The sequence below is a fragment of the Gracilinanus agilis genome, chromosome 1 (genome assembly GCF_016433145.1).
Source record: "Gracilinanus agilis isolate LMUSP501 chromosome 1, AgileGrace, whole genome shotgun sequence".
NCBI lineage: Eukaryota > Metazoa > Chordata > Mammalia > Didelphimorphia > Didelphidae > Gracilinanus > Gracilinanus agilis.
Window position 1 is genome coordinate 248,181,574 of NC_058130.1, and position 25,522 is coordinate 248,207,095.

General features: G+C 37.0%; 1 protein-coding gene across 1 annotated transcript in view; it reads left to right on the top strand.

Annotated features, from left to right (window-relative positions):
- The window catches only part of SLC24A2 (solute carrier family 24 member 2), a 328,495-nt gene that overhangs the window by 170,412 nt on the left and 132,561 nt on the right, over window positions 1–25,522 (top strand). The window contains exon 5 of the mRNA XM_044660717.1: window positions 2,450–2,558. Coding sequence (XP_044516652.1) covers window positions 2,450–2,558 — 109 coding nt within the window. The remainder of the gene's footprint in view (window positions 1–2,449; window positions 2,559–25,522) is intronic.

Consider the following 25,522-nt stretch of genomic DNA (forward strand, 5'->3'; position numbering starts at 1 on the left):
TTTTCGCTTATAATTCACTCCTGAAAAAATACTTAACAAAACCAAAAAGCCCCAGAAAAGACTCAAGACTTTGGAAGGGAAAGAAGTCAGTGTCGAGACAGACACATGTACCGGACACCTTGTATTTTGTCCTGATGCGTTCAAAACACTTGTTTTCACTTGATAATTCACTACTGAGAAACCTCTTTTCGTCTCTAGCTTGTGCAAACTAAAAATGTGGTTTCCAGTAATATAGTCATTATTACAAAATTCCACTACATAAAAAGCTTTTGGGTGTCCTGTGGAGTTTGATATAATGACATTTCAGATAAGCCCGGCTACATAAGGGCTTCACATAGAGTATGGGGAAGCTTGGAGGAAGTACTTTATTTTCACCTGACAAGGGTTGCATCAATCTTTTCTTCTAAAGGTCAGATAAACATGGTAGTTCCTACTCTATCTTAGATTTTTGCCTGAAAAAAAACTAACTTTCGTAACTATAGCTACCTACCTTCCTTTCTTATTTATTATAATAATCCCTACAATAGCAAAGATATTACCAAAGGAAGCCATAAAGGGAGAAGATGATTATGTTCATGCTTATGATTTTGTTCATGCTGAAGAGCAAAAAAACAAAAAAACAAAAAAAACTGTAATTTTTATTTTTGAAGAAAAAGAAAAACAATTTGGAATGCTCCTTTTTCTTTTAATTTAAACTCTTATCTTATCTTAGAATCTTATCTTAGTATCAGTTCCAAGGCAGAAGAGCAGTAAGGGTTAGACAGTTGGGGTTAAGTGACTTGCCCAGGGTCATATAGCTAAGAAGTATCTGAGGCCATATTTGAATCCAAGATCTCCCATCTTTAGGCTTGGCTTTCTATCCACTGAGCCACCTAAGCTGCCCCTGGAAAGTGATTTAATTCTTTATGAAGTCTAAATGACTTTCCTTTAGCCCAGTCCCTCTTAATTCTAGTTCTTTCCCTCTATTAATTATTTTCTATTTTTCAGATATATAGTTTGTATATATTCATTTGCTTATTGTCTCCTCCATTAGATTGTAAACTCCTTGAAATCAGGGATAGTTTTTTTTGCCTGTTTCTATATCCCCAGTGCTAAGCACAATGCCTGGCACATAGAAGGCATTTGATAATTGTTTACTGACTGACTTAAGTAATATTATTTAGTAACACTCATAAATCTACAGTAAAAGACCTCAGAGGCCATCAAGTCCTACCTTTTCATTTTACAGATGAAGAAACTGAGGCTTAATGAGATAAGTGACTTGCCCATTATGGCATAGGTAATAAGTATTTGAGGTAATTTTTGAACCTACAGCCAAGGATTCCACAGCCTGTACTATGTTGCTTCCTGGCCTTAGTTCAATGTCCTTTGTACAGAAATCCTACTATGTGCCAGGCACTTTTTTAGGTCCCAGGTACATGAGTACAAGAATGAAACAGTCTCTGACCTCAAGGAGCTTACATTCAATCAAAGGAGATAACAAGTAAAAATATAAGTAAGTCCAAAATACATACCAAAAAAAAAAAAAAAAAGAAATACAAGGTAATTTTGGAGTGAAGGAGTGAATGGCTCAGCAAATCATGGAAAGCCCCATGTTCTTGCAATGAGATTTGAAGAAAACTAAGGAGTCAACTGACATTCTCCGAATATTCAATCTAAATTGACATCCTTAGGCTGGTGTTTTCAACAGAAAGGGAAATCTTCCACATTGGTATTGAAAAGCACTTTGAGAACATTTGGAACAAGAACATTGGGACCATGTGGTAGAGACAAGTGACAATCAGTCCAATTAAGCAATCAGTCAATAAACATTTATTAAGCTCCTACTATGTGCCAATAAACATTTTCTAAGCTCCTACTATGTGCCAATAAACATTTATTAAGCTCCTACTATGTGCCAGACCAGAAGAAATATGAATTAATGGATTAGATAAGTGATAACTAGCTTCAAGGAAGTGTGGTAGTGGATTTAATAGTTTAGATTGCTGGACCTGGAATCAGAAAGACTTGGTTCAAATCCTACCTGAGACACACATTGAGTATATAACCCAAGGCAAGTTACAATCTCTGTCTATAGAGGCGGCTAGTGAGTAGAGAGCTGAACCTGGAGTCAGGAAGACCCAAGTTTGAATCTGGCCTTTAAATACTTACTAGCTCTGTGACCCTGGGTAAGCCAAACAGAATTTTCCTCTGCTTGCCTCTGTTTCCTCAACAGTAAAAATGAGGATAAGAATAGGCATACTTAACAAGTTTTTAAAAATAATATATAATTAATATATAACAAATAAATATAAATAAAATGAAGGAGTTGGACTCAGTGACATGTAAGGTCCTCTTCTACCTCTCGGTCTATGATCTTATTCCTGATTTTTCTCATCGAGATGAAATATGTTGGGGTACAGCTGCCTCCCTTCCACTGACTAGATTCTTTCTTTGTCTCTCCATTCAGACTAAGCCACGGCTCCAGAGAGGTGGTAGCTCTGCGTCTCTGCATAATAGTCTGATGAGGAACAGCATCTTCCAGCTCATGATTCATACCCTTGACCCACTTGCTGAAGGTAAATACCAAGATTGTTGGGGTTTTTTTTTTTTAGTTTCCATAGCACTGAACAAACAATAAAATCCCTCTTTTCACAAAATTCTTATTCATGCTTACCTTACTGAATCATATCATGGTGTCCTAGTCTGGTCTTCCCCAGGGGACTCTCCACCTCCAGCTCTCTTGCCCTGCTCAAGAGTCATTCCTTTGCCTTTGAGTGATTTCCCCCTGCCCCTCTTGTATTATTAGTAATAACTGTGGCCAGTGTGCTAAGTCACTCTCCTACTCGCTATCTTTTTTTTTAACCCTTCCCTTCCATCTTAGAATCAATACTGTGTATTGGTTCCAAGACAGAAGAGTGGTAAGGGCTAGGCAATGGGGATGAAGTGACTTGCCCAGAGTCACACAGCTAGGAAGTGTCTGAGGTCAGATTTGGACCTAGGACCTCTCATCTCTAGGTATGGCTCTCAAACCACCTAGTAGTCCCCTCCTACCCCTTATCTTAAATAAAATTTGTGTTGATGCAAAGAAGATATCAAGGATGAATATTCCTTGTTTCTTCTTTCTGAGGTTTCCAAAGGAAATTAAATGTAAACAAGAATTAACTCAGTGCTTTTTAATTTTGATGAATCCATGGTTTCCAGTAGTGTGGGGTTACCCCCTCTACTTACAATCCTTCCATAGTAAGACTTTTTAAAACTATATTGGGCTATTTTTTATTTTACTTTTTACTTTTTTAAGAAAAAAAAAAACAACTTGGAAATTTTATCCCCTTGACTCCCATTGAATTCTAGAAGGCTTCTCTTCTTGTGACTCTTTCTTTAAATTTTTTGTAGAAGATACAGCCTACATCAACATGCCAGAGGCTGTTTTCTTGTTCTTTTACTATCTCAGGGACACCAATATAGCACTTCAAGATATGTGTATGCCATTGTCCCTGTGATCTCATCAATGGCAGTATTCCTTCCATCAATGCAGATCCTAACTCATCCATATCATCAGATAATGATGATACCTGAAGCTACATCACATCAGAACTTAGGGGGCAGGTAGGGAGAGGGGAAATGCCAGGGCTTTTGTCTTATAAATGTCTTAGTGGATTAAGAGCCAGGCCAAGAGATGATAGATCCTGAGTTCAACACAAACCTCAGACACTTTCCTAGCTGTGTGACCCTGGGCAAGTCACTTAACCACATTGCCTAAACCTTACTGCTCTTCTGCCTTGGAACCGAAACACAGTATTGATTCTAAGATGGAAGGTAAGAGTTTTAAACAAATGAATAAATGGATGTATGAGTTATTAAATAATAATAGTGTTTATAATAAAATTGTATTGTTATTTTGGTAATAACTACTTCTAGAAGAGATGATTTAGCCGCTTAGGATTACAAAATTAGGGCTAAAAGGTAACTTGGGGATCACCTCGGTCAGTTCTCTCATTTTAAAATTGTAGAAAAGGAGTCTGGGGAAATTAAGAGATTAAGTGACTTGCTCAATATTAAGAGCTAATTAAATTATTTGTTGTTGTTCAGTCTTTTCAGTTGTGTCCAACTCTGTATAACCCCATTTGGGGTTTTCTTGGCAAAGATATTAGAGTGGTTTGCCATTTCCTTCTCCAAATTAAATAATTAGCTATTTAATAATTAACTATTAATGGAAATAACAACTTGCATTTATATAGAACTTTAAGATTTGCAAAGTACTTTACAGATATTATGTCATTTGCTCCACACAATGAACTTGAGAAATTAATCCTACTATTATCCTCATTTTACAGATAATGAAACTGAGGTAAACAGAAGTTTCTGGCCCAGGATTGCACAGCTAGTAAATGTCTGAGGTTATTTGTGAACTTGAGTTTTTCTGACAATTCATTATCTAGCACTTTATTCACTGCACCTCCTAATGATAGAGCTAGACTATATTTCAACCCATGTTCCCAGACTCAATGGGCATTTAGGCAGCACAGTGGATAGAACACTGGGCATAGAGTCAAGAGGACCTCTAGTCAATCTGGCCTCAGACACTTACTAGCTGTGTGACCCTGGGCAAGTCACTTAACCCCATTTGCCTTGGTTTCCTCATCTGTAAAATGAGCTAGAAAAGGAAAGGGCAAACCACTCCAGTATCTTTGCCTCAAATGGGGTCACAAAGAGTCAGAAAGGACTGAAATGACTCAACAAGAATAATCCCTGGCTCCAAATCTAAGTAGTCTTTGCCCTTTCCTAGAGAATTATTTTGTCACAGAGATCTCAAGCTAGAAGGTACCTGACACACCAGGTACTCCAATATCTTCATTTTACAATTGAGGGAAATTTGGCCCAGGAAAAATAAATTATTTGCCCCAAATTACACAGATAATAAGCATCAGAGGCAGGATTTGAACTCATGTACTCCAACTCTAGAGTCAATATTTTGTTTTGTTTTGAAACCCTTATTTTCATATCCGTTCTAAGAGAGAAGAGTGGCAAATACTAGGCAAGAGGGGTTAAGTGACTTACCCAGAGAAGTGTCTGAAACTAGATTTGAACCCTCCAGCCCTAGGCCTGGCTCTCTATTCACTGTGCTACCTCACTGCCCCAAATGTTCTTTCTACTATACCACACAACCTTGAATCAGTTTCTCAGATGCTATCAGAATGATGGGGGCAAATGAAAAACCAGTTTGATTCATCTCTTGGGTTCTATTACAAACAAGGTTGTGAGGAACCCTTTTGAGTATGAGAGCATTGCCTGACCTCTTCCTTCTCACTTCCCCACCCACCCTCAAAAAAGCCCAGGCTTTTTACAACCTTTGTCTTCTTCCTGTTGTTCCCAAAATCCATTCTTGAGATAACAAGGCAAGGTGTTAAATGTGTGCCCAGCTTAAATAGCATCTGTAATGCCGTTCTGCAGATCACTGCCAGTGTGGCTTAAAAGATCTGAATTTCTCTGTGGATTTTTGGCTTGTTTTGAGACAAAGCAGGACCTAAATCTGAGATGATTGTGACTCAGAGTTGGCCCATTAATGCTTTTTCCAGAAACACCTGGTGCTTGTTTGAGCCTTGCTGTAATTAAACTGTTTATCCCTGCTGCAGCGAGATGTGCCTTCTGAATCCATGCTGCTGCTTTCAAGGTTAAACCTCTTCCCGAAAGATGTGAAGGGCTCCAGTGGTCTGAATCACAGAGAATGCTGGGAGCCATAATCATTTCAGGACTTGAGTGATTAGGAAATATGTAAAGCACTTTAATATTTTTAAATTGCTCTATAGCACAGTTGGCAAGGAAACAGATTGTTCTGTTATTTTTCTCCAAACTGCAATCATTTTTCATTCTCCCCCAAAATAAATACTCAAGCCCACACCTCTCAAAAATAGGAATCTATTTTTTGGTTCCAATCTAATCACTTGAGTTCGCACTCCCCAGTAGGAGGGGAAAAGTCTCCTTTTAACAGGGCCTATCATGCTACTTTTACTTTACAAAGTCTTCCTAAAAGTTGATAGCATAAAGTTGACAGTGTGACCTTTCTCTCTTCCCCTCTCCCTCCTTTGTCTCTCTCCCCCTCTCCCTCTCCCTCACACATATTAACACCCCTCATTACTTTAAAACACTATGTATGTACTGCTGACTTTCACTTCTTTCATAAAGACATTGGTTCAGTGTGATATATTGATTCAACTCTCATTCCCTGTCATAGAATCTGATTTCATTTGAGAGAGTATATTGTGGCACTACAAACTTGTAGAACATAGATAACATCTGTAATTTTAAAAGATTTTTTTTTATTTTAAAAAAGGAACAGAGGAAGTTAAATGTAGAGAGAAGACTCAGAGGGGCCATGATAACTGTCTCCACATATTTGAAAGGCTGACAAACAAAGAAGTTTTTCTTTTGTTTCTTCAGAAAAGAATGGTTTGTTTGGGGTGGGGTGGACCCCACAGGGTGGAAATAAGGGCAAGGAGTAAAAGTTACCAAAAGGCAAATTAAGAGAATTTTGGCTCAGGAAAGATTTCAGGAAAAAGTTCCTAATACTTTGATTTGTCCAAAAGAAGAATGGATTTTCTCAGAAGGTAGTGAGTTCCTCCATAATGGAGGTCTTCATATGGTCACTTGTCAGGGATTTTATAGAGGAAATTTTTGTTCAGGCATGGTAGGACAAGATCATCTGTGAAGTCACAACTCTGAAACTGATTCTTTATCTGGTATGAATATCTATTGAGTCAAATTTAAAAGTAACCTGAGAGAAAAAGGAAATACTTATCTTCTAATTTTTCAAGTCCAGAAACCCTTGGCAACTCTTTATCGAAATCTGTAACTAGTTCATCGATCCTCTCCTAAATGAGTCAATACTGATTATGAGTCCAATGTGCAGTGGTATGAGCTCTGTATTTACTCTACCAACTCCCCCTGAAACTGGAAGGCTAGCTCCCCAAAAAGCAATCATTACTTCTCTCCTTCAGGGTCCTAGGGAACTTTGACCTGTAGATGGTCAAAGCCCCCCTGAGGTGATATGTTTTTTTCTTATGTTATAACTCGTGAGCCCCAACTGTTGTTCTTCTCCCTCCCTACTATCATTACTACTTCATGATTAATCAGTTGACATCAATTAGTCAGTCAGACCTAGTTAGCTTTTTAAAAGGAGGTATTTAATAAGGCAATATATAGTAAGAAAAGTTGGCACAAAATATACCTACAAGAATATGACACACTGTCTTAACAGTATTTATACAGTCCAGTGAAAGGGGGGCTTAAGTTCATAGAGCACATGGGACAGCATGGCAATATATAGTTCCCAGTTGATTGAAGTCCCATTTTCCCCTTTGTGGGGTCCTTGTCAAGTTGCCCTTAAGTGCTGTCCAGTTTTTCCTGTAAGCTCTTAATTGAGTCTCAAAACTGCATTTCCTCAGTATATCTAGTTTGTCCTCGACTCGAAGGGTAAATACTACCACCATTCACTGCTATTCTGGGGACCCTACTAGGACCCCAAAGAAAAAGGCCATAAATTCTTGCTCTCCAAAGTTCACAAGGTTCTCTTCTGGTCAAAGGTTTTTCCTCTCCCCTGCACTACTGATTCCTCTTAGGGGCATAGCTCACTTACTCATCACTGGAATTTCTTGGATTCTGAACTGATCTACCATTTTTATAGAAAACAGAAAGGATATGACGAATTTTCTTCAACAAATACCAAAACACTGCCTGTGAAGCATCATTCCATTTCATCTAATGGCTTTCTAGGACCTCCTGTCTAATGCTGTTGATTAATTGATTGATGCAATAAGGTCATATCGTTCCATTAAACTTGTTACTTTTAAGCAGGGTGGTATTTAATTGAATCATTTGACATCTACCTTCCTATGTTTTGTTGGAGGGTAAAGCAAATAATAATGATGATGATAACAATTATTTCCCTCAGTTAATGTTTAGCACAGATTTATCTAGGCCAACCACAAAACTCTTCAAAATAGCAGGATTCTAAATTTTGCCCACTTTGGAAAAAGAAAGGAATCAATTTGAGCAATCCACAAAGCTCTTCAAAGTTGCAGAATTCTGAGTTATGCTTACTTTGGAAAAAGAAGACAAATCAAACTGTCTTACATTCTCATAAATGCTTAAGGGATGACTTGTGCTTTTTTTTTTGGTCTTTGAAAGAATGCTGCTAAATGCCCTAGAAAGACTGTCTTTTATATTATGTGAAAAAATATAATATCCACAGACAAGTAATTCCCAATTCTTTTTAATGCAAAGATTTTCTTTGTTATTTGACTAAACTTTAGAGACTTCATTTTTGTTTGGAATTTGGCTTTGATATCCAAATTTCAACTTTATTCCAAACCCCATAATACCACATCACTGAAGTATATTCCTTTTTTTCTCATGACCTAGAATAATGACTAATTTTGATTCCTCAAAATGCCCATATAATTTCTCCTTTTTTTAACCACTCACATTTATTCATTATTCCTTCATTTGACTACTACACTTTCATAGAAATCATGAAAGGATTCCTGGAGAATAATATTCTAATTATTTAATTACAGCTTCAAATAGTATCAAAAGTGAAGGAAACTTTTCAAGGTAATAAAATTTGCTTTAGCTACAGCTAAGAGGGGACAAATAATTTTTGAGTTTCTACTCACACACATACATAGGCATATTTTTTTCCCACCAGGCCAGAAGGTAAACAGGAGGTGAAAGGTCAGACAGGTAAATGGAAAGTAGCTTCTGGGGGCAACTAAATGGCTCAGTGGATAGAGAGTTAAGCCTAGAGATGAGAGATCCTAGGTTCAAATGTGACCTCAGATACTTCTTAGCTAAGTGACACTGGGCAAGTCATTTAACCCTAATTGCCTACCCTTACCACTCTTCTGCCTAGGAATTTAATATCAATAGGAAGAGGAAGAAGGAAAGAATGAAGGAAAAAAGGAAGGATCCACTCCTAGGACTGAGGGTAAAGAACTGGGTTTGGGGTATCTCATCAAGCCCTGGCCTATTGGGTCTACTTACTATTATTCATGACTGTCTCTGGTCTAGCCTCTGATTTTTCCCATCCAGATAGCCTAACAAGCAGGAAGAGGTCCTGGCCAATATGGATGTTGGCCAATATGGACCCTCCAAGGAGTGGTTTTTCTCTTTTGTCAGTCTAACCACCTGACTACTCAAGTTTCTCTATGGCAGTGCTTACAAGGTCAAAAGCCATAGGAAATGAAAAATCAATCAATCAATGAACATCTGTTAAATGTTTGTTAAGCCTATGAGCTGTGCTAAATTGTGGAGATATAAAAACAAAACAATTCCTACTATCAAGGAGCTTACATATGTAAATAGATGCAAGTCATGTATAGACAGGACAGATATAAATAGATACAGATTACAAAATAAATCATAAGCCACTTAACCTCAGCCTACCTCACGTTCTTCATAAAGAGGGGGCAATAATAACACTTACCTTCTAGAGTTATTGTGCAGATAAAATAAGATAATATTTGGAAAGTGCTTTGAAAATATTGAAGTGTTACATAAATGCTGTTATTGTTATTATTTTTAAGAAAAGGAGGGGGACATAGAATTTAAAGGGATCATGGAATGGCTTAGTAATCAGCGATGGGCAAACTATGGCCCACGGGCCAGATGTGGCCCCTGAAATGTTCTATCTGGCAGTGTGACATTTTTCCTAATCTGACAAATAAAATGAGTAGGATATAATATAATGAAACTTTGAAAGAGTTGCCATAGAAACAGACTGACAGATGAGCATTTCCTTTCCTTTGGCCCCCTCTTTAAAAGTTTGCCCATCACTGGCTTAGTGGATAAATTGGTTCTTGAACTGCATTTTGAAGAAAGTGAGGGTTCTTTGAGGCAGGGGCAAGGAGGGGTGTATTCCAGGTATGAGCTATATCCAGAGCTATGTGTGAAGAACAAAGAGAAGGCCAGTTTGACTGGAGCATGGGGTAAGGGAAGAAGAGTATTAATGAAGCTAGAAGGATAGGTTGGGGCCAGCTTCTAAGGATCTTTCAAGGCCAAAGGAATTTTAAATTCATCCTGGAGGCAATAGGGAGCCATTGGAATTTATTGAAGAAGGGAATAAGGTAGTCAGATGTATCCTGAAGGAAAACCACTTTGGTAACAATGGGGAAGATAGACTAAAATTATTCAGCCAATATTCAATTAACATTTGTTAAACACCTACTATGTACCAGGCACTGTGCTAAGTGTTGCTGATACAAAAAGAAGAAAAAGACAATCCCTATCCTAAAGGAGCTCACAGTTTAGTAGGGAAGACAATAAGCAAACAAATATGTACACTATACAGGATAAATGGAAAATAATTAACAGAAAAGTTATTGGAATTAAGAGAGATGTAGAAAAGGTTTCCTATGGAGTTTTAGTTAATACTTGAGGAATCGGGGAAACCAGGAAAGAGGTCGTTTCAAGTTCTGAGGAGAGTCGGAGAAAGTGCCCAATGATGAGAGATGGGAGTGTTTTATTCATGGAACAGGAAGAAGGCCAGTGTCACTGGACCAAAGATTATTTGTCAGGGTATGAGATGTAGAAAACCTGCAAAGGTAAGAGAGAGCTAGGTTATAAAGGGCTTTGAAAACCAAATTGAGGGTTTTATATTTGATTCCAAAGGTGATAAGGAAGCCACCAGAGTTTATTGAGTAGGGGGTGACATAATCAGATCTATGCTTTAGTAGAATTACCTTGGCAGCTGAATGGAGAATGGATTGGAGTGCCAGAGAAACTTGAGGCAGCCAGGCCCACTAGCAAGCTATTGAAATAGATATGGAGGGATTTGCTGCAGGGAGATTGATTAGAAGGCCAAACAGTAGTCTAAGGTGAAAGATGAAGTGGGCCTAAATGAAGATAATGGCTAATGAGTAGAAAAGAGGTCAGGTGCAAATGATATTATAGGGGTAAAAAGTGGATGAAAATAAGGATTTATATAGTATCAATTCTGTGCCTGGCAAGGTGAAAATATTATCTCATTTAATACTCACAACAACCCTGTGAGGTAGATAAGGTGGCGTGAGAATCAAGAATAAAATCAAAGTTATGCACCTGAGAGTCTGGAAGAATGAAGGTGGCCTCAACAGAAATATGGAAAGTTTGGTAGAAGATAGGTTTGGGAGAAAAGATTTATGAAGTCTGTTTGGACATGTTAAGCTTGAGATTTCTCCAAGACGTTATAATGCTTGAAGAATCCAATAGGCAAGCATCTGGTAATTGGGCTGGAACTCAAGACAAAGATTAAGGCTGGATTTGTAGATCAGAGAATCACCTGAATAAAGATCATAATTAAACTCATGGGAGCTAATGAGGCTATCAAGAGAGAGAAAAAAGGAAGGCCCAGGACTGAGCCTTGGAGGATAAGATGGATAATGAGCCAGCAGAGGAAAGATCCTGAGAAATAGTGATCAGATAGGTAAGAGAAGACACAGGAAAAATTAGAGTGACAAAAACTCAGAAAGGAGAGAGTATCTGGGAGTAGAGGGAGATCAGCATTGCTAGCTAATGCCTACCCACTCATGCACAGAAACTTCCTACATACAAAGTCTCTGTTATGACAACCCCATGGGGAGAAGAGATACATGCCAAGACAAGGACTACAATAGGATTATGGGTTTAGTTATTTAATCAAACCTTATTTATTTAATAAAATTAAACTATTTAATCAAACCTTCACATTTTACATGTAAGGAAACTGAAGCAGCTCATTTAGGTAATGAGTTACAGAGCCAGAATTTAAATCTAAAACTTCTGACTCTGCACCATACTGTCTATCTAATATTCTATCCACTGCACCACCCTTTCTAGTCCTAAATAAAGTGACCAATTAGCAATGCCTGATGTAGCTATTTCTATATTGTCTTGGCACTGCCTAAGATACTGCAATTTGTTGTAGCTCTACCCATGCAAACTAATTGCTTTTCAATTCCCTATTACACAGGCCTCCCCCCATTTTTCCTCTTTGACTAGCCCAAAAGAATGGTATTGTAAGCAGGTAGGCTATACAGAAAGTTGGCTGATACGTTTAGCAAAGTAGTTTCAGCTTTTCCTCTTTTTTAGTGAATTATAAGGAGAAAATTGAAAAGAGAAATTCTCTTGTCTAAAGTAAATTCAACTTGGTAAGCATGTATTAAGTGCCTACTATGTGCCACATACTGTGCTAAGTGCTGGGGATAAAAATAAGAAAAAAAAAACAGTTCCTGCCCTCTAGAAACTTGGAATAATCTGAAAGGGGAAAGAAAACACATAAAAGAAAGCTGGAAAAGAATATTTTTCTATGATCATGTGGCCTCATGCTCTCTCATAACATTTCTAGAAATTTCCCTCTCTTCCTTGCATAAACTTTGGCTCATTTACCAAAGTTGGACTGGACTTAGTCTTAGAGATTTTCCCACTGAGTGGATGTCTTTGTTTTGTTTCTCAACCCAGGATTTCTTCTGGATACATCAGAATTTGGCTCATGTCTAAATTTCCACCAAAAAAAAGGGAGAGGGACTTCAGTTCCCATACAAGCATGCAAGATAACAAAATATTACAAATAGGGCAGGTATTACTTCATGAATCTGAAAAGGAAAAGGAAAAGAAGTTTCCTTGACCCCACAAATAGCTGAGGTAATTCCCTTTCCCATTGTAGATGTCTTTTGTCTTCAAGGGATTTTTGCAGTTCTCCATTAAATCATATGCACTGCCTTCCCTGTAAAAGTAAAGAATTCATGGGTGTAAAAGAATTAACATCACCCTACTATGATAAGAGCCACCTTTTCAGGGGTTTTTACAGTCTCCAGTTAGATTTATAGTGCAAACCCATCCAAATATAGAAAGAAGACAACAGAGTTGATTTTTTTTTCTACAACCCCATCTTCCTTGATTCTGCCCAGGTCACTGGATCCATAATGCCAGAACAGAAAGATCCAGAGCTGCTTCTTCTTTCATATATCTATTATTGCTCCTCAGTTTGAGCTCCTTCAGTTCCCAAGTTGAACTCGCCTAGCATAGTTAAGGAACTCTTCCATTTGGCCCAGAAACTCCTTTGTTGTTTTTATTCCATGTCATCCCAAGAGCCCCGTGGTTCCCTGGTTACATGAGCCTCTCTCCAAGAAATAAAATTGCTGTACAGTCCCTCTCTCCTTTCTGATTTCCTCTTTCACCATCCCTTTTTGAAAGCCAAGGCCAAGGCATAGGTCAAGTGTTTGTGTACTGGGGAAAATTAACTAGCCATGAATTAAGCCTATGCTGAGAGAGAGAGAGAGAGAGAGAGAGAGAGAGAGAGAGAGAGAGAGAGAGAGAGAGAGAGAGAGAGAGAGCTCATAAAGGGTGCAATTAGTAATTCATAGCAAAATACTATCCTGAATGCCAAAATTAGTATAAATTCATAAATTCATTCTCACATGGCGTGAATAGGGTAAGGTAGAATAGACCTTATCATTTCTTCTACTACTATACCCTCCATACCCCTGAGCATTGCCATCTGATCTGTTGAGGTACCCTAATGACCTGTTGATCTTGCTCTCCACCCTGCTGCTAACTTAAGTTCTTTCCAGCTATCCAGATCACTACTTGTATGGTTTCCCTAAGTTATATAATGTGAGCTCTTTGAGAATAAGGATTGTGTCATTTTTTTATTTGTAACCCAGTGCTTGACACATAGTAAGTGATTGATCATTGTTTTCATTCATTCATTATCAAGGCATCACAAATGGGAGAAGTATCTTCTCCTAAGCTTATCTGAATATATCCACTAAATTTACAAGATTCAAAATTTGTTTTTGTACCTGGTTCATCATAATAGTTTTATTAATTAAAAAGTAACATATTTACAATTAATAATCGTACAAGATGGTCTCAAAAATATTCTATTTTATATCATGCTTTCCCAGAGGGTCTATGATCTAAAAGAACATTGTCGGCACTTTCAGCAATCTCTACATTTCCTCTTAACCTTCTTTTTCTTAATAAACCTTTAGTCTCTTAATGAGATGATAGAAAAAGTGATGTCAACCATATTTGGATTGGGAAATATAGGCAAATTTTCCCAGGGGTTAGCTAACATCGCATCATCACAGCTTGTCTCTACTGTTGTCACTTCTCAGCTAACACATTTGTGTCACATTAGTTCAAATTGGTCCTTGGAGCCTCCTGTGAACATTTCTCCTGCCTTTCTCAAGGACAATTGCTTTTCCTCATTTAAATATACAGCAGATGTTTTGACATCTTGATATATTCCTTTCCATCACATGGCCGGCTCAGCTCAACTGTGAGTGCAAGGATATAGCTTTGGCAATCCAAACTCCCAAACAACTTAATTAAATGAGCCTTTATAAATAAGAACAAGGACCAAAAAGGCCCATTTTTTTTCCTAACTAGCCTATTTTCCCTCTAGGTATTAAATGGATAGTCAGTCAGCTAATATTTAAATCCTACTGGGTATAAAGCATTGTACTAGCAATCGTGGTTGGAATACAGAGGAATTAAAATACATAGTCTCTGGCATCAATAGGTTAGTAATCTAACTGGAGAGAAAAGATAACTATATATGGCACAACTAATGGACACTTATGAAGAAATGTGCTTCAATGTTTGATTACAGCAGTGTACATATACTCTCCACCAATGCTGAAACAATCATAGCCCCTCTGTACTTTAGGAGACAACTTCATGAGCCACAATTACTAAAAATGAGGCAACTGGCAGATGTGGTGGATAGTATACCAGGCTGGGCGTCATGAAGACACATCATCCTGAGTTCAGATCTTTACTAGCTATTTCATCCTGGGCAAGCCATTTAATTCTATTTGTCACAATTTCCTCATCTATAAAAGGAGCTGGAGAAGGAAATGGCAAACCACTCCAGCATCATTGCCAAGAAAACACCAGAAAGGGTCATGAGGAGTTAGTTACAACTCGACTTAATACAACATAATTAAAAATATTTATTGCCTCCCACCCAAACTTCTGAGCCTCATCAAACTTTGATAGGCTGGTCATTGGGACAAATATACAAAGTGCCCATTACATTCAACATCTTTATGGTTTTTCCAGCTTAAAACCTACAAGAGACTGCTCTCCATAGGCACAGCCTTCATAAACCCATCACATTGAGGAAATGATGACAAGATATTCGTAGATGAAGCAACTGAAAAGCACTTTACAGAATAATATACACACAATATGTATATACCATAAAAGCTGAGCATCTAAGAGCTGGGAGGGTGTGAGATATATAAATACTTAATATATATGAATAACCATGTGAAGTCAATCATGGATGGCTTCTGAGAGGAATTGGGTTTTGTAAAAGGTTGGAAAGGGTCAAAGAATATGAACTTAAAAAGGAAAACAAATTATAGATATAGGAAATAATACAAAACATTGAAAAATTATTTATTGCTTGCTTAACAAAAAATGTTTTCTCTTTGATGAATGAGTTCATAGCTATTTGAATACTAGCTCAAAGTGCTCATTGGTTTTCAACTTCTCTTAAAATAATGTTGTGGAAGATAGTTCTTCATAACTATATTATTTCTCTTTATAAATATTATACACATGCATATAGGCCTTCAGATTTCCTAATAGTTAACTCTATAAGCTATTAGAGTCCTAGGTACTTTGTGTGTCAGAATTTTTTTTAAACTGTGGTTCAGAAGTAAACTCACCTATGAGTTTACTCTTACTAGTCAGCCAAAGGATACACAGTTCAAAACAAGGCATTTAATGAAATGAAAGCATTGAATCATAAATAAAACATTTATTAAACATTTTGCTATGTGCAAAACACTGTGCTATGCTCTGAAAATACAAAAAGAAATATTTTCTCCTCTCAAGGAGATCATATTCTAATAGACAAGATTATATATGCAAAAGGAGAAGCAATAAAGGAGGGTAATAAAATAACAACAAAATACTCTCCACATGAACTTGGAGTTTACTCTCCCACAAATACAACTACCCCTAGAAGGGTAGATATGCATAAGAATCATGCTTCAGAAATATATACATGGAGAACACATGGGGCCAGGCTACCCACATGGAGGGGTATACACAGAGGAAGTACATGTAGTCAAAGAAACAAACTACTCATACTTCTCATACTACAAAGCTGCTGATGTTTTTTGGAAGGATTCTTAAATTACTCTCCATTAGACTTGACCCCTAACAGGCATCACTCTTTACTATTTTCTGCCAGATATCCTGTCTCCAGTGCTCTCCAGCTAGCCACCTATCTTCATGGCCACCTGCTACCCTGTCTCCTCTGTTGTTGGGGGGATGAGGAAGGCAGAGGAGGGTTGATGGTACTATATTTATTAAGCCATTTTCCTGCAGGACATGGCAATAGCTCTTTCAGCCAATGATAATGAACCACTTCCCCTCAGTAGAGGTGCCATATAAAAACTAGATAACCAGATTGGGTTCACATCTGCTCCTTGAATTTCTTTTGTCCTCCGCTGTCTTCTCTGATTCATGCAGTTCAATTCTCATCTGACTTATAGTCAGAAATCCATTTTATTTCTTGGTTATTATCATACCCCCCTGACTGAGAGAAGTATGTATTTTCAGAGCTCTATTTCTTCCACTGGAAAAGGAGCTGAGTAAAACTGTTGTGAGAAAACTGCTTTCAACATCCTCCCTACCCCCATCATGCTCCTCTGCTCTGTGCAAATCACAGGGGCTGAGCTAGTTGGAGAAGACAGAAAAGGCATTTATCCTACTTCACCCAGCAACAAATTATAGCCTTTTTCTTCTTTTGGCCTTTGTACATTCTTCTCCCATTAAAATTGCAGTCCTGGTAAATTATGTGGGGTATATTTAAATATCTTCAAGCTACACCATTAGCATCATGTTAAACATCAGAAATTAACATATAATCTAGTTGTTGGTAATTATTCTAACTGAATTACACAGCCACATTATAATATCATGCAGTAAATACAGATTCTTGCTGCAAAAAAGAATATTTGTCACAAAATCAAAAACACAAATAACATTCACTTAGAATAAAAGGTGTCATATCATGCATGACTCTCAAATTCTCAAGCATATCTATGATCTCACTGATTTGGTTATTCACTTCTCCAATCAGTACAAATCAGAAGCTCTCCATGCCTCCCTATTCTGTATGAGTCTTGTCCACTTGATCTTCTCAACAGAGTTTACTAAATGGTTTCTGGTTCTTACTTGCTTTCCCTTTACTTTGAAAAGATATCTGTGAAGGAGATGTTCTTTTCCTCACATGATAACTTCATCTTCATTTTCACTCATACATTTATTTTATGACATCCTTTACTTCAGAGTAAAATATGGCCCATTGATGGAGAGCTGGCCTCAGAGTCAGGAAGATTCTGGCTTAAGCCCCACTTCTGCCATGAACTAATTGCAATTTTTTTTACACTCACTGCCACAGGCAATTCTCTTAGACTATAGGTGGCAGAAAAGGTACCAATCTGCATTGATAGAAGCTCTTTATCAAAGAGAAACATCATGTTCATCCTATACCAATATCATCACAGATCTAGATTTCTAAAATCATGATTCTTAATTCTATTTCTCCATAATTTACTGTATATAATACATTTCTGCCAATTTTGATGCACTTTCCCATTATTCTCTGGGTAACAGTCATTTTTAATCTTTCAGAGATTATAGTGTTTGTTACATGTCTCACAACCATGCAGTAAAAACAACAACAAAAATATATTGGTAAAAGGGGAAAGGTGAACAATGTTATTAGAATTATTTTATGACTTAACAAAGGCAATTCAGTCTGCTTTTACTAAATTCTGTACCTAATTCACTGGTCACTTGCAATGTCTGTCCAAGATATATAAAAACATAAGGATACGTTGATAAACTATTATTTTATTTTAAGAATAGAGAGACTGGTAAGTTTGTAGACACTAGGGAGGGTAAAGAGAAACTGAAGACTAGCAAGAAAGAAGTTTTGAGAGTGGAGCAACATCCTGAAATGAAGTTATGATCAGACACATATAAAGGTGATTATCCTTGGCAAAGGAAAGGACCAGAAAATAAACAGGGTTGGGGGCAGCTAAGGTGACTCAATGAGCTGAGAGGGAGGCCTAGAGATGGTAGGTCCTGGGTTCAAATCCAATTCCAGATACTTCCTAATTGTGTGACTCTAGGCAAGTCATTTAACCCCCACTACCTAGCCTTTACTACATAGCCCACCCTTACCACTCCTGGGCTAAGGACCTTCCCTAGCCTGCATGAAAAAGGAGGAGGGTTGGGCATGGGGCTAGCAACCCCACCCTGTAAAAACTACATCTGCTAAAGAAACTGCAACCTAAAGTAGGGGCAGCTGGGCTAGCTCAGTGGATTGAGAGCCAGGCCTAGAGACTAAAGGTCCTAGGTTCAAATCTGGGCTCAGACACTTCCCAGCTGGGTGACCCTGAGCGACCCATTGCCTACTGGTCGTGGCCCTATGCTCCTAGAATGGAGTCCCAGGATAAAAAAAAAAAAAAAAAAAACCTAGCCTTTACCACTCTTCTGCCTTGGAATCAATACACAGCATTCATTCTAAGATGAAAGATAAGGGTCTTTTTAAAAAAGAAAAGAAAAAATAATAACAGGCCTCAATGTATTTCCTTTTGTCATTTAGTAAATAGTTCGTATTGCCTCAAAATATCGAATAAAGCCCTTTTAGGGTTCTTATCCTTCAGTTCATAAGACATTCCTTTAAACTAGAAGTCTTCTTTGTGGAACTAGGTGGTTTCCTGCTATTCTGAATATTTAGCATTCATTTTGGGAGATATTTTTTTTCTTTTTAAAACACTAGTCACCACCATAACATAAAACAATATTTCAGTGGCACTCTGATGTATGAGTATGATATTTATTTTTAAATGATTGATTTCACCCTTTTTTCAATTAGAAAACTGTGCTATTAAATCATAGCCTTCTTCTGTTCTGTTCACAAAGGTTGTGCTGACTGTAAAAGGCTAAAAAGGTTTGTGACACTGTTCCCTCTTTTCTCAATAAAAAAAAAATCACTACTTGCTCTCACTACTATTTACTCTCTCATCATATAGGGATATAATAAAAGCAACTTACTGTATCATATATACCATTATTTACTTTATGGTTTTTCAGTTATCTCAGTTGTATCCCACTCTTTGTGGAGTTTCTTGGCAAAGATACTGGAGTGATTTGCCATTTCCTTCTACACCTCCTTTTCAGATGAAGAAACTTAGACAAACAGAGTATAGTGACCATCATAAGATCCCACAACTCATAAGTGTGTCAGACCATATTTGAACTCAAGAAGATAAGTCTTCTTGACTACAGGTCTGGCCCAGTTTCACTAAACCAGCTACCTGAATCCATTTTCTATATACATATCAAGAAAAAGGCAGAAGACACCAATAAGGAACCCAGAGAGTGACCAAGTGGTGATTTTTTTGCTGAGAGGAAATGGAACAAAGATTTTGAGCCTTTTCAGTCTTCTCTAATCAGGCCAGTCCTCAATGGTTTGTATAGAAATAAGTGTCCAATAAGTTTGTGAACAAACTGGAGCAGGAGAGAGGAGAGAGAGAGGGGTTGATAGTTGTTTCTTCACCACAATTTCAACCATTTTCTTTTCTGATAAGGAAGAAAGATCTGTGGCATTGCTTGCTCCAGCCAGGAGTTGTAATAAGAACAAAAAGGAATTTCTAACCATGCCAAAGGGGAGTTGAACTATGTCAGAAGAGACAAAATAGGAAAGAAGAGTCCAAAGAACAAATGTAATCTTAGACTACACACATGGAAAGCATAGGCATATACCTATCATATATTTAACACTTATGTTTTATATATCATCCATAAAATATGTATGTATACATAAAGACTTCCCTATATAGTTCATGCATGATTGTTTTGCATGTGCACACATGTAAGATGTATTTTATATGTGGCTATGATATCTATTTAACACATATATGCTTTCATAGAAGATCAGTGTTAGAGAGAGGAGAAGGCAAATGAAAGAAAACGAGTGCTTTCAGAGGAATATTCCACTTCAACATAGACATCTCATTGGGACTAAACTTTCATAAATGTCTAGATGCTATGTTTTCCATGTGAGCACTGGTTACAAAAATAGGAAATGTTGTTTTTCTGATTTCTGTAAAGAAAATCCCAGTACCCACTCATAAGTTATTTATGAATGCAGAAGAAGCTCATCTTCATTATTTCTGCCAAAGTGTTTATAAAATATCCCAGAAAATCAATATTTTTAGCCTCTCTATGCAGTCATGATTGGAGAAAAATCTAAACATTTAGGCAACAAGGTAGAGTCAGGAATATCTGAGTTAAAATACAGTCTCAGAAACCTCCCAACTGTGTGACCCTGGGCAAGTCAATTAATGTTTCCTCAACCGTAAAACTGGAGCAATAATAGCACCTTCTCACAGAGTTTTTGTGAAGATCAAATTATAATACTTGGAAGGTGCTTAGCGCAGTCCCTGGCACATAGTAGGTGATTAATAAATATTTGTTCGATTCTTTTCTCCTCCCAAAGTAATATGAAATGTCTGTGTTTCTTTCTCACAAGCAATCATATAGCTCATATTTCTATAGTGCTCTAAAATTTGTAAAGCACTTTCCTCACAACAGCCTATGAAACTGGTTGTACTGTTACCTCTCTCCTTAACAGGTGAATAAACTGAGGCAAAAGGTGAAATGGTTGGCCATTTGGAGGTCAGAGCATCGACCAAAGAGAAAGGTCAAACCCCAGGCTCTTCACTCCAAATACTGAACTCATTCCACTATACCATTCTATCAAGAACCAAAGCCCTTAAAGGCAGGAAAGGAAAGAAGCAAAGGAAAAGGAAAGGGGAAAAGAAAAAGGGAAGGGGAAGGAAAAGGGAGGGGGGAAGGAAAAGAAAAGCTACCCTAAGCATGTTTATGGTAAGATGGCAGAAGTTATCGATTTTAAAGAGAGGATGCAATGTTGTTAATGTCAGTCATAAAATTAAGGCAGAACTAAATAGCTCCTTTCCTTTAGGGACTTTTTAGGTCATTACTTCTCAATTTCAAAGTTAAAGATGGGAAAATTGAATTTCTAGCTCTTTTATGTTACAAACATCACAAATACACTTTCACTTTTGCCATAAAGGAACTGGGAAGGTGCTTGCTAAGGTAAATGGTTTCCATGTGAGGGAAATTATCTATTTTAGATGAGAGAGCATTTCACTTTGAAGTTGAGGTTACATGGGTAGTGGGCCCCAAATTGATTTTAAGGACATTCCAAGTTGAAACATAACAGAAAGAACTCTCTAAAAGAAACAGATAATGACACCATATCGAAGTGTTGGAGTTTTGTCTCTGTACACCTCCAGTTAAAGGGAAGCTATTGTGGGGCTAGATAGGAAACAAAGATGCCAGTAATTATTAGAGATGAAGGACACTTTCCTCCCTTCTGCGATGCCAAAGAGCAAACATTTAATCCTCAGACACTCAACTCAAATGAATATTTGAATATTTAATCATAATAAATTTTGCCACAAAGAATGGACATTTAATCTTCAATGTCCTTGAATAAACCTCTGACCTGATATTGGTTGAATAGGAAGCCTTGGGAATTTTGGATGAGGATGTCCTCCTACCTGGTTGAATTCAGACCATCTTTAATATTCTGTTTGAGGCTAATTTTATCTGAAGGAGGTGAAATGGTACTCTTAGGTAGATTAATAATGTTATTTCCCTAACTGTAATTTGTGATGCATCTCCCCCTCCTGTGGACTAACAGCATTATAAATACTTTTCTAAACTGGGTGCACATCATTTCTCTAAAGGTACAACCATGATCAGACCTATCAAATGTAGCTTCCTCATCACTCTCCCTACTATAACATCCAATTTAACAAATATAGACTAAGTGCAAGGGCACTACCAGGGAGGGGAATGAGAGGAGCAGAAAGATTAATAAAACATCTTTTTTGCCCTCAAGAACTGTATAGTCTAAGCAGGGAAATAAAATAAAAATAAATAATAATAGAAAAGGAAAATATAAAAAGGAAAAATAAATAAAAGAATAACAGAAATAAAAAAGAATACACAAATAGGTAACATGCAAAGCAGAATTAAATGCAGTTAGCATTTGCAATGAATAGACCTCCATACCTAGAGTCAGGAAGAGTCATCTTCCTGAGTTCAAATCCAGGCTTAGACATATACTAGTTGTGTGTCTCTGACCAATCATGTATTGCCTCAGTTTCCTAATTTATAAAATGAACTGGAGAAGAAAATGGCAAACCGCTCCAGTATCTTTGCCAAGAAAATCTCGAATGGGGTTATGAAGAGTCAGACATGACTTAAAAAAATGACTGAACAACAACACAGACTTCAAGGCTGAGAGGAATCAGGAAATGGTATAGAGAAGCTGGGATAGTTGACCTTGTCTAGAATTTCCAATATTGGTGGGGCATAGACCTCAAGTCCCTCCTCTAAAAAATGAGGAAATAGGGCTAAATGATCTCTAAGGTTCCTTCTAGCTCCAAAATCTATGATCTTATTAAATAGAGCTTCTGACAAAATTCTGCAGTGGCCAAAGTTTAGGTCCCATATGTAATTATCCATAGAATCCTAATAGTTTGCCATGTCTGCACTGGGATTTTTCTTGCCAATACTGGTAAAGGCTTTTGCCTGAATTATTTAGAGTCAATCTAAGTAGTTTCAGCTTCTGGCTCCACAGCCCCAAAGTGCAAAATAAATTGGTCTCTGATCTCATGGACTTAGAAGTTCCCTCCAAATATGCATATTGGTTTTTTTTAAATGTCAATGGAGGGGGCAGCTGGGTAGCTCAATGGATTGAGAGCCAGACCTGAAGGGAGGTCCTAGGTTCAAATCTGGCCTCAGACACTTCTCAGTTGTGTGACCCTGGGCAAGTCACTTGACCCCCATTGCCTAGCCCTTACCACTCTTCTGCTTGGAGCCAATATACAGAATTGACTCTATGACAGAAGGCAAGAGTTTTTAAAAAAATAAATAAATGAAATGTCAATGGTAACTCATTCTTCTACACACATCCTATGCTACTCTCATCCATATACTCCCACAAATTCACCCTTTAGGAGTCAACAAATATGCCATAGGCCTTCTTTGCTTTCTCTTGATATTGTGAATGTATCAGTGATGCACTTTGGCATCTCTGATCATCTTTTTGTCTTCTCCATATATTGAGTCGTTTCAATTGTATCCAACTCTTTATGATCCCATTTTAAATTTTTCTTAGCAAAGATATTGGAATAGTTTTCCATTTCCTTCTCGAGCTCATCTTATAGATGAGGAAACTGAGACAAACAGGGTTAAGTGACTTGGTTCAGGATTACACAGTTAGTGTCTGTGGTCACATTTGAACCCAAGACTTCCCATCTCTAGGCCTAGCTCTCAATCCACTAAGCTGCCTAGCTGCCCCCTTTAGCTAAATATTTCAAGGAACCTTGAATGATTTTGATTTTTGGATAAGAGACACTTTGTTGAAAAGGAGTTTGTAAGAGCTAGTATATTGTTCTACCTATTCAAATATGGTCTTATCTAGTTTGTAATTTTAAAAAAATACAGTGAAATTCTCCACATCTTGGAATTAATTTTGAAATAATAAAGATGTAACCTCTTGTTGAGTATCATTTGTGAAAATCTATTTATTCTCTAATGATATCTTCATTAAAGATGCCTTCACCTCATGTATAAAAGACTCTCATGAAGATTTTGGGTAGAAATGAGTTATTGATGTGTTTTCAGTCATCTTTTTTTAATTAATGAGGATCAAAATTTTTTTAGACCTTTAGTATCTTCCCCTCCTTCAGAGGACTTGTACATATATCCTGCAATGCCTTCCCTCTAACACAGATTCTTTTCTGTGTAATTAGTCCTGTCTTTGTTCTCTTTCATGTCATTTCTTCCTCCTCTATAAACACATACAGGGCTTAGTATTCAAGTGTGGTGGTTCACTCTTCTTGATAGAGAAAATTATTTGTTATAAGAATTTTTACAAATCCTTTCTATTTTTTCTTCTGTTATTTTTTCTTTCATTTTCATCCTTAAATGCCCTGGGGAAGATTTTCCCTAGTAGATATCTTGCCAAGTTTTCTTTAAGTGTCTTATCCTCCATTGTTTCTGCTTTATGAGATAATATTGAGCACAGTTATCGCTTCTTTGTAATATTCTACAAACAAGTTTATATTCTAACCCAGTGTCATATTTGGCAGCCATTCCCCTCCATTTGGCAAGTCAAGTCAGATGTTTGCTGAGTAATGCACTTTCTGAGTTCTTTTGGTTCTCCTTGTAGCAATTAATTGACTTTGGTTAAACTGAATAAAATTACCACTTTAATGTCATTTCCATTGTCAATCTCCCATCTTTAATTACCAATTACTTGTTTAGATAGTTTAAGGTTATTTGCATACTCCATATCCTTTTCTTATCACTTTTTTTCTTGTTTTTTACTAATTCTGATCTTAGTGGTGACAAGTTGACCATATGATTATATAAAAGAGAGTTGGCTCAAGCATAACTCCTACATCAATTACAAGTCTTTTCAAGCCTTTTTCCTAGTCTATTTTGTTCTTTATGCTTTTAATTTGTTTTTTGTCATGTCCAATACCTACTCATTCTTTTCTCCAAAAAAAAGTTTATGATCAAAAAGTGTGAGGCTTCTGCATAGTCTATAAGTCTTTAGCCTCTTACATTCTTTCTTACTGAAGCATAATTTCCATTATATTCCCTATCTTCCTCATTTTGTCCCACCTTTATTGTTAAAGTCACCAAGTATCACGGTAGATATTCATTTAATTTGGAGAGCCTTGTGAAGTTCTTTGTGGAATTTTTCTACCTACCCTACCTACCCTCCCTCTCATTCTCTGCGGCTGATGCTAGTTTAAAAAACTAATTATTTTCATGATTGTCTTTTTGCAAAAACTTGTTAGTACTGCAATATATGATGATCAAATATCCCATAAAATGATTCTTGTTATATTTTGAAATATGATGAAATCTACTGTGCCAATATTTTTTCTTTATTTCTCTCTGAATAATACCTGTAAGCCATCCTTCTTTCCCTCTTCTGGTTTCTTTTATAGACAAAATGTCAAGTTTGATATAATTCAGCTTATATATAGTATATGGAATATTTGGTCATTGGACAATTTGATATATTAACTGGAAATTATTTGAGGCAATAACTCTCTCCAATATCCAATTCTTCTTCTATGTTCTTTGTCAAGCAGTGATATTAATATTATTCCCATCATTCCCAAGAGTTTCATGCCTACAAAGAACTACACATTCTATTCTTGATATTAGCAACACTTGTGAGGATTAGCTTATGAGAGACTAAATCAGAGAAACTGAAAAGTAGCAATGCAAATATCTACCATAAAAACATACATGAAGTTCCTTCTTCTAGTGTCTGCTTTGTTGCTCTTAGAATAATAACAGAGTTTCTTTATGAACGTTAAAGTGTTTTTCTTCATGACAGCCCTTTGTAGTTGTTAGTGCAAGGATCATC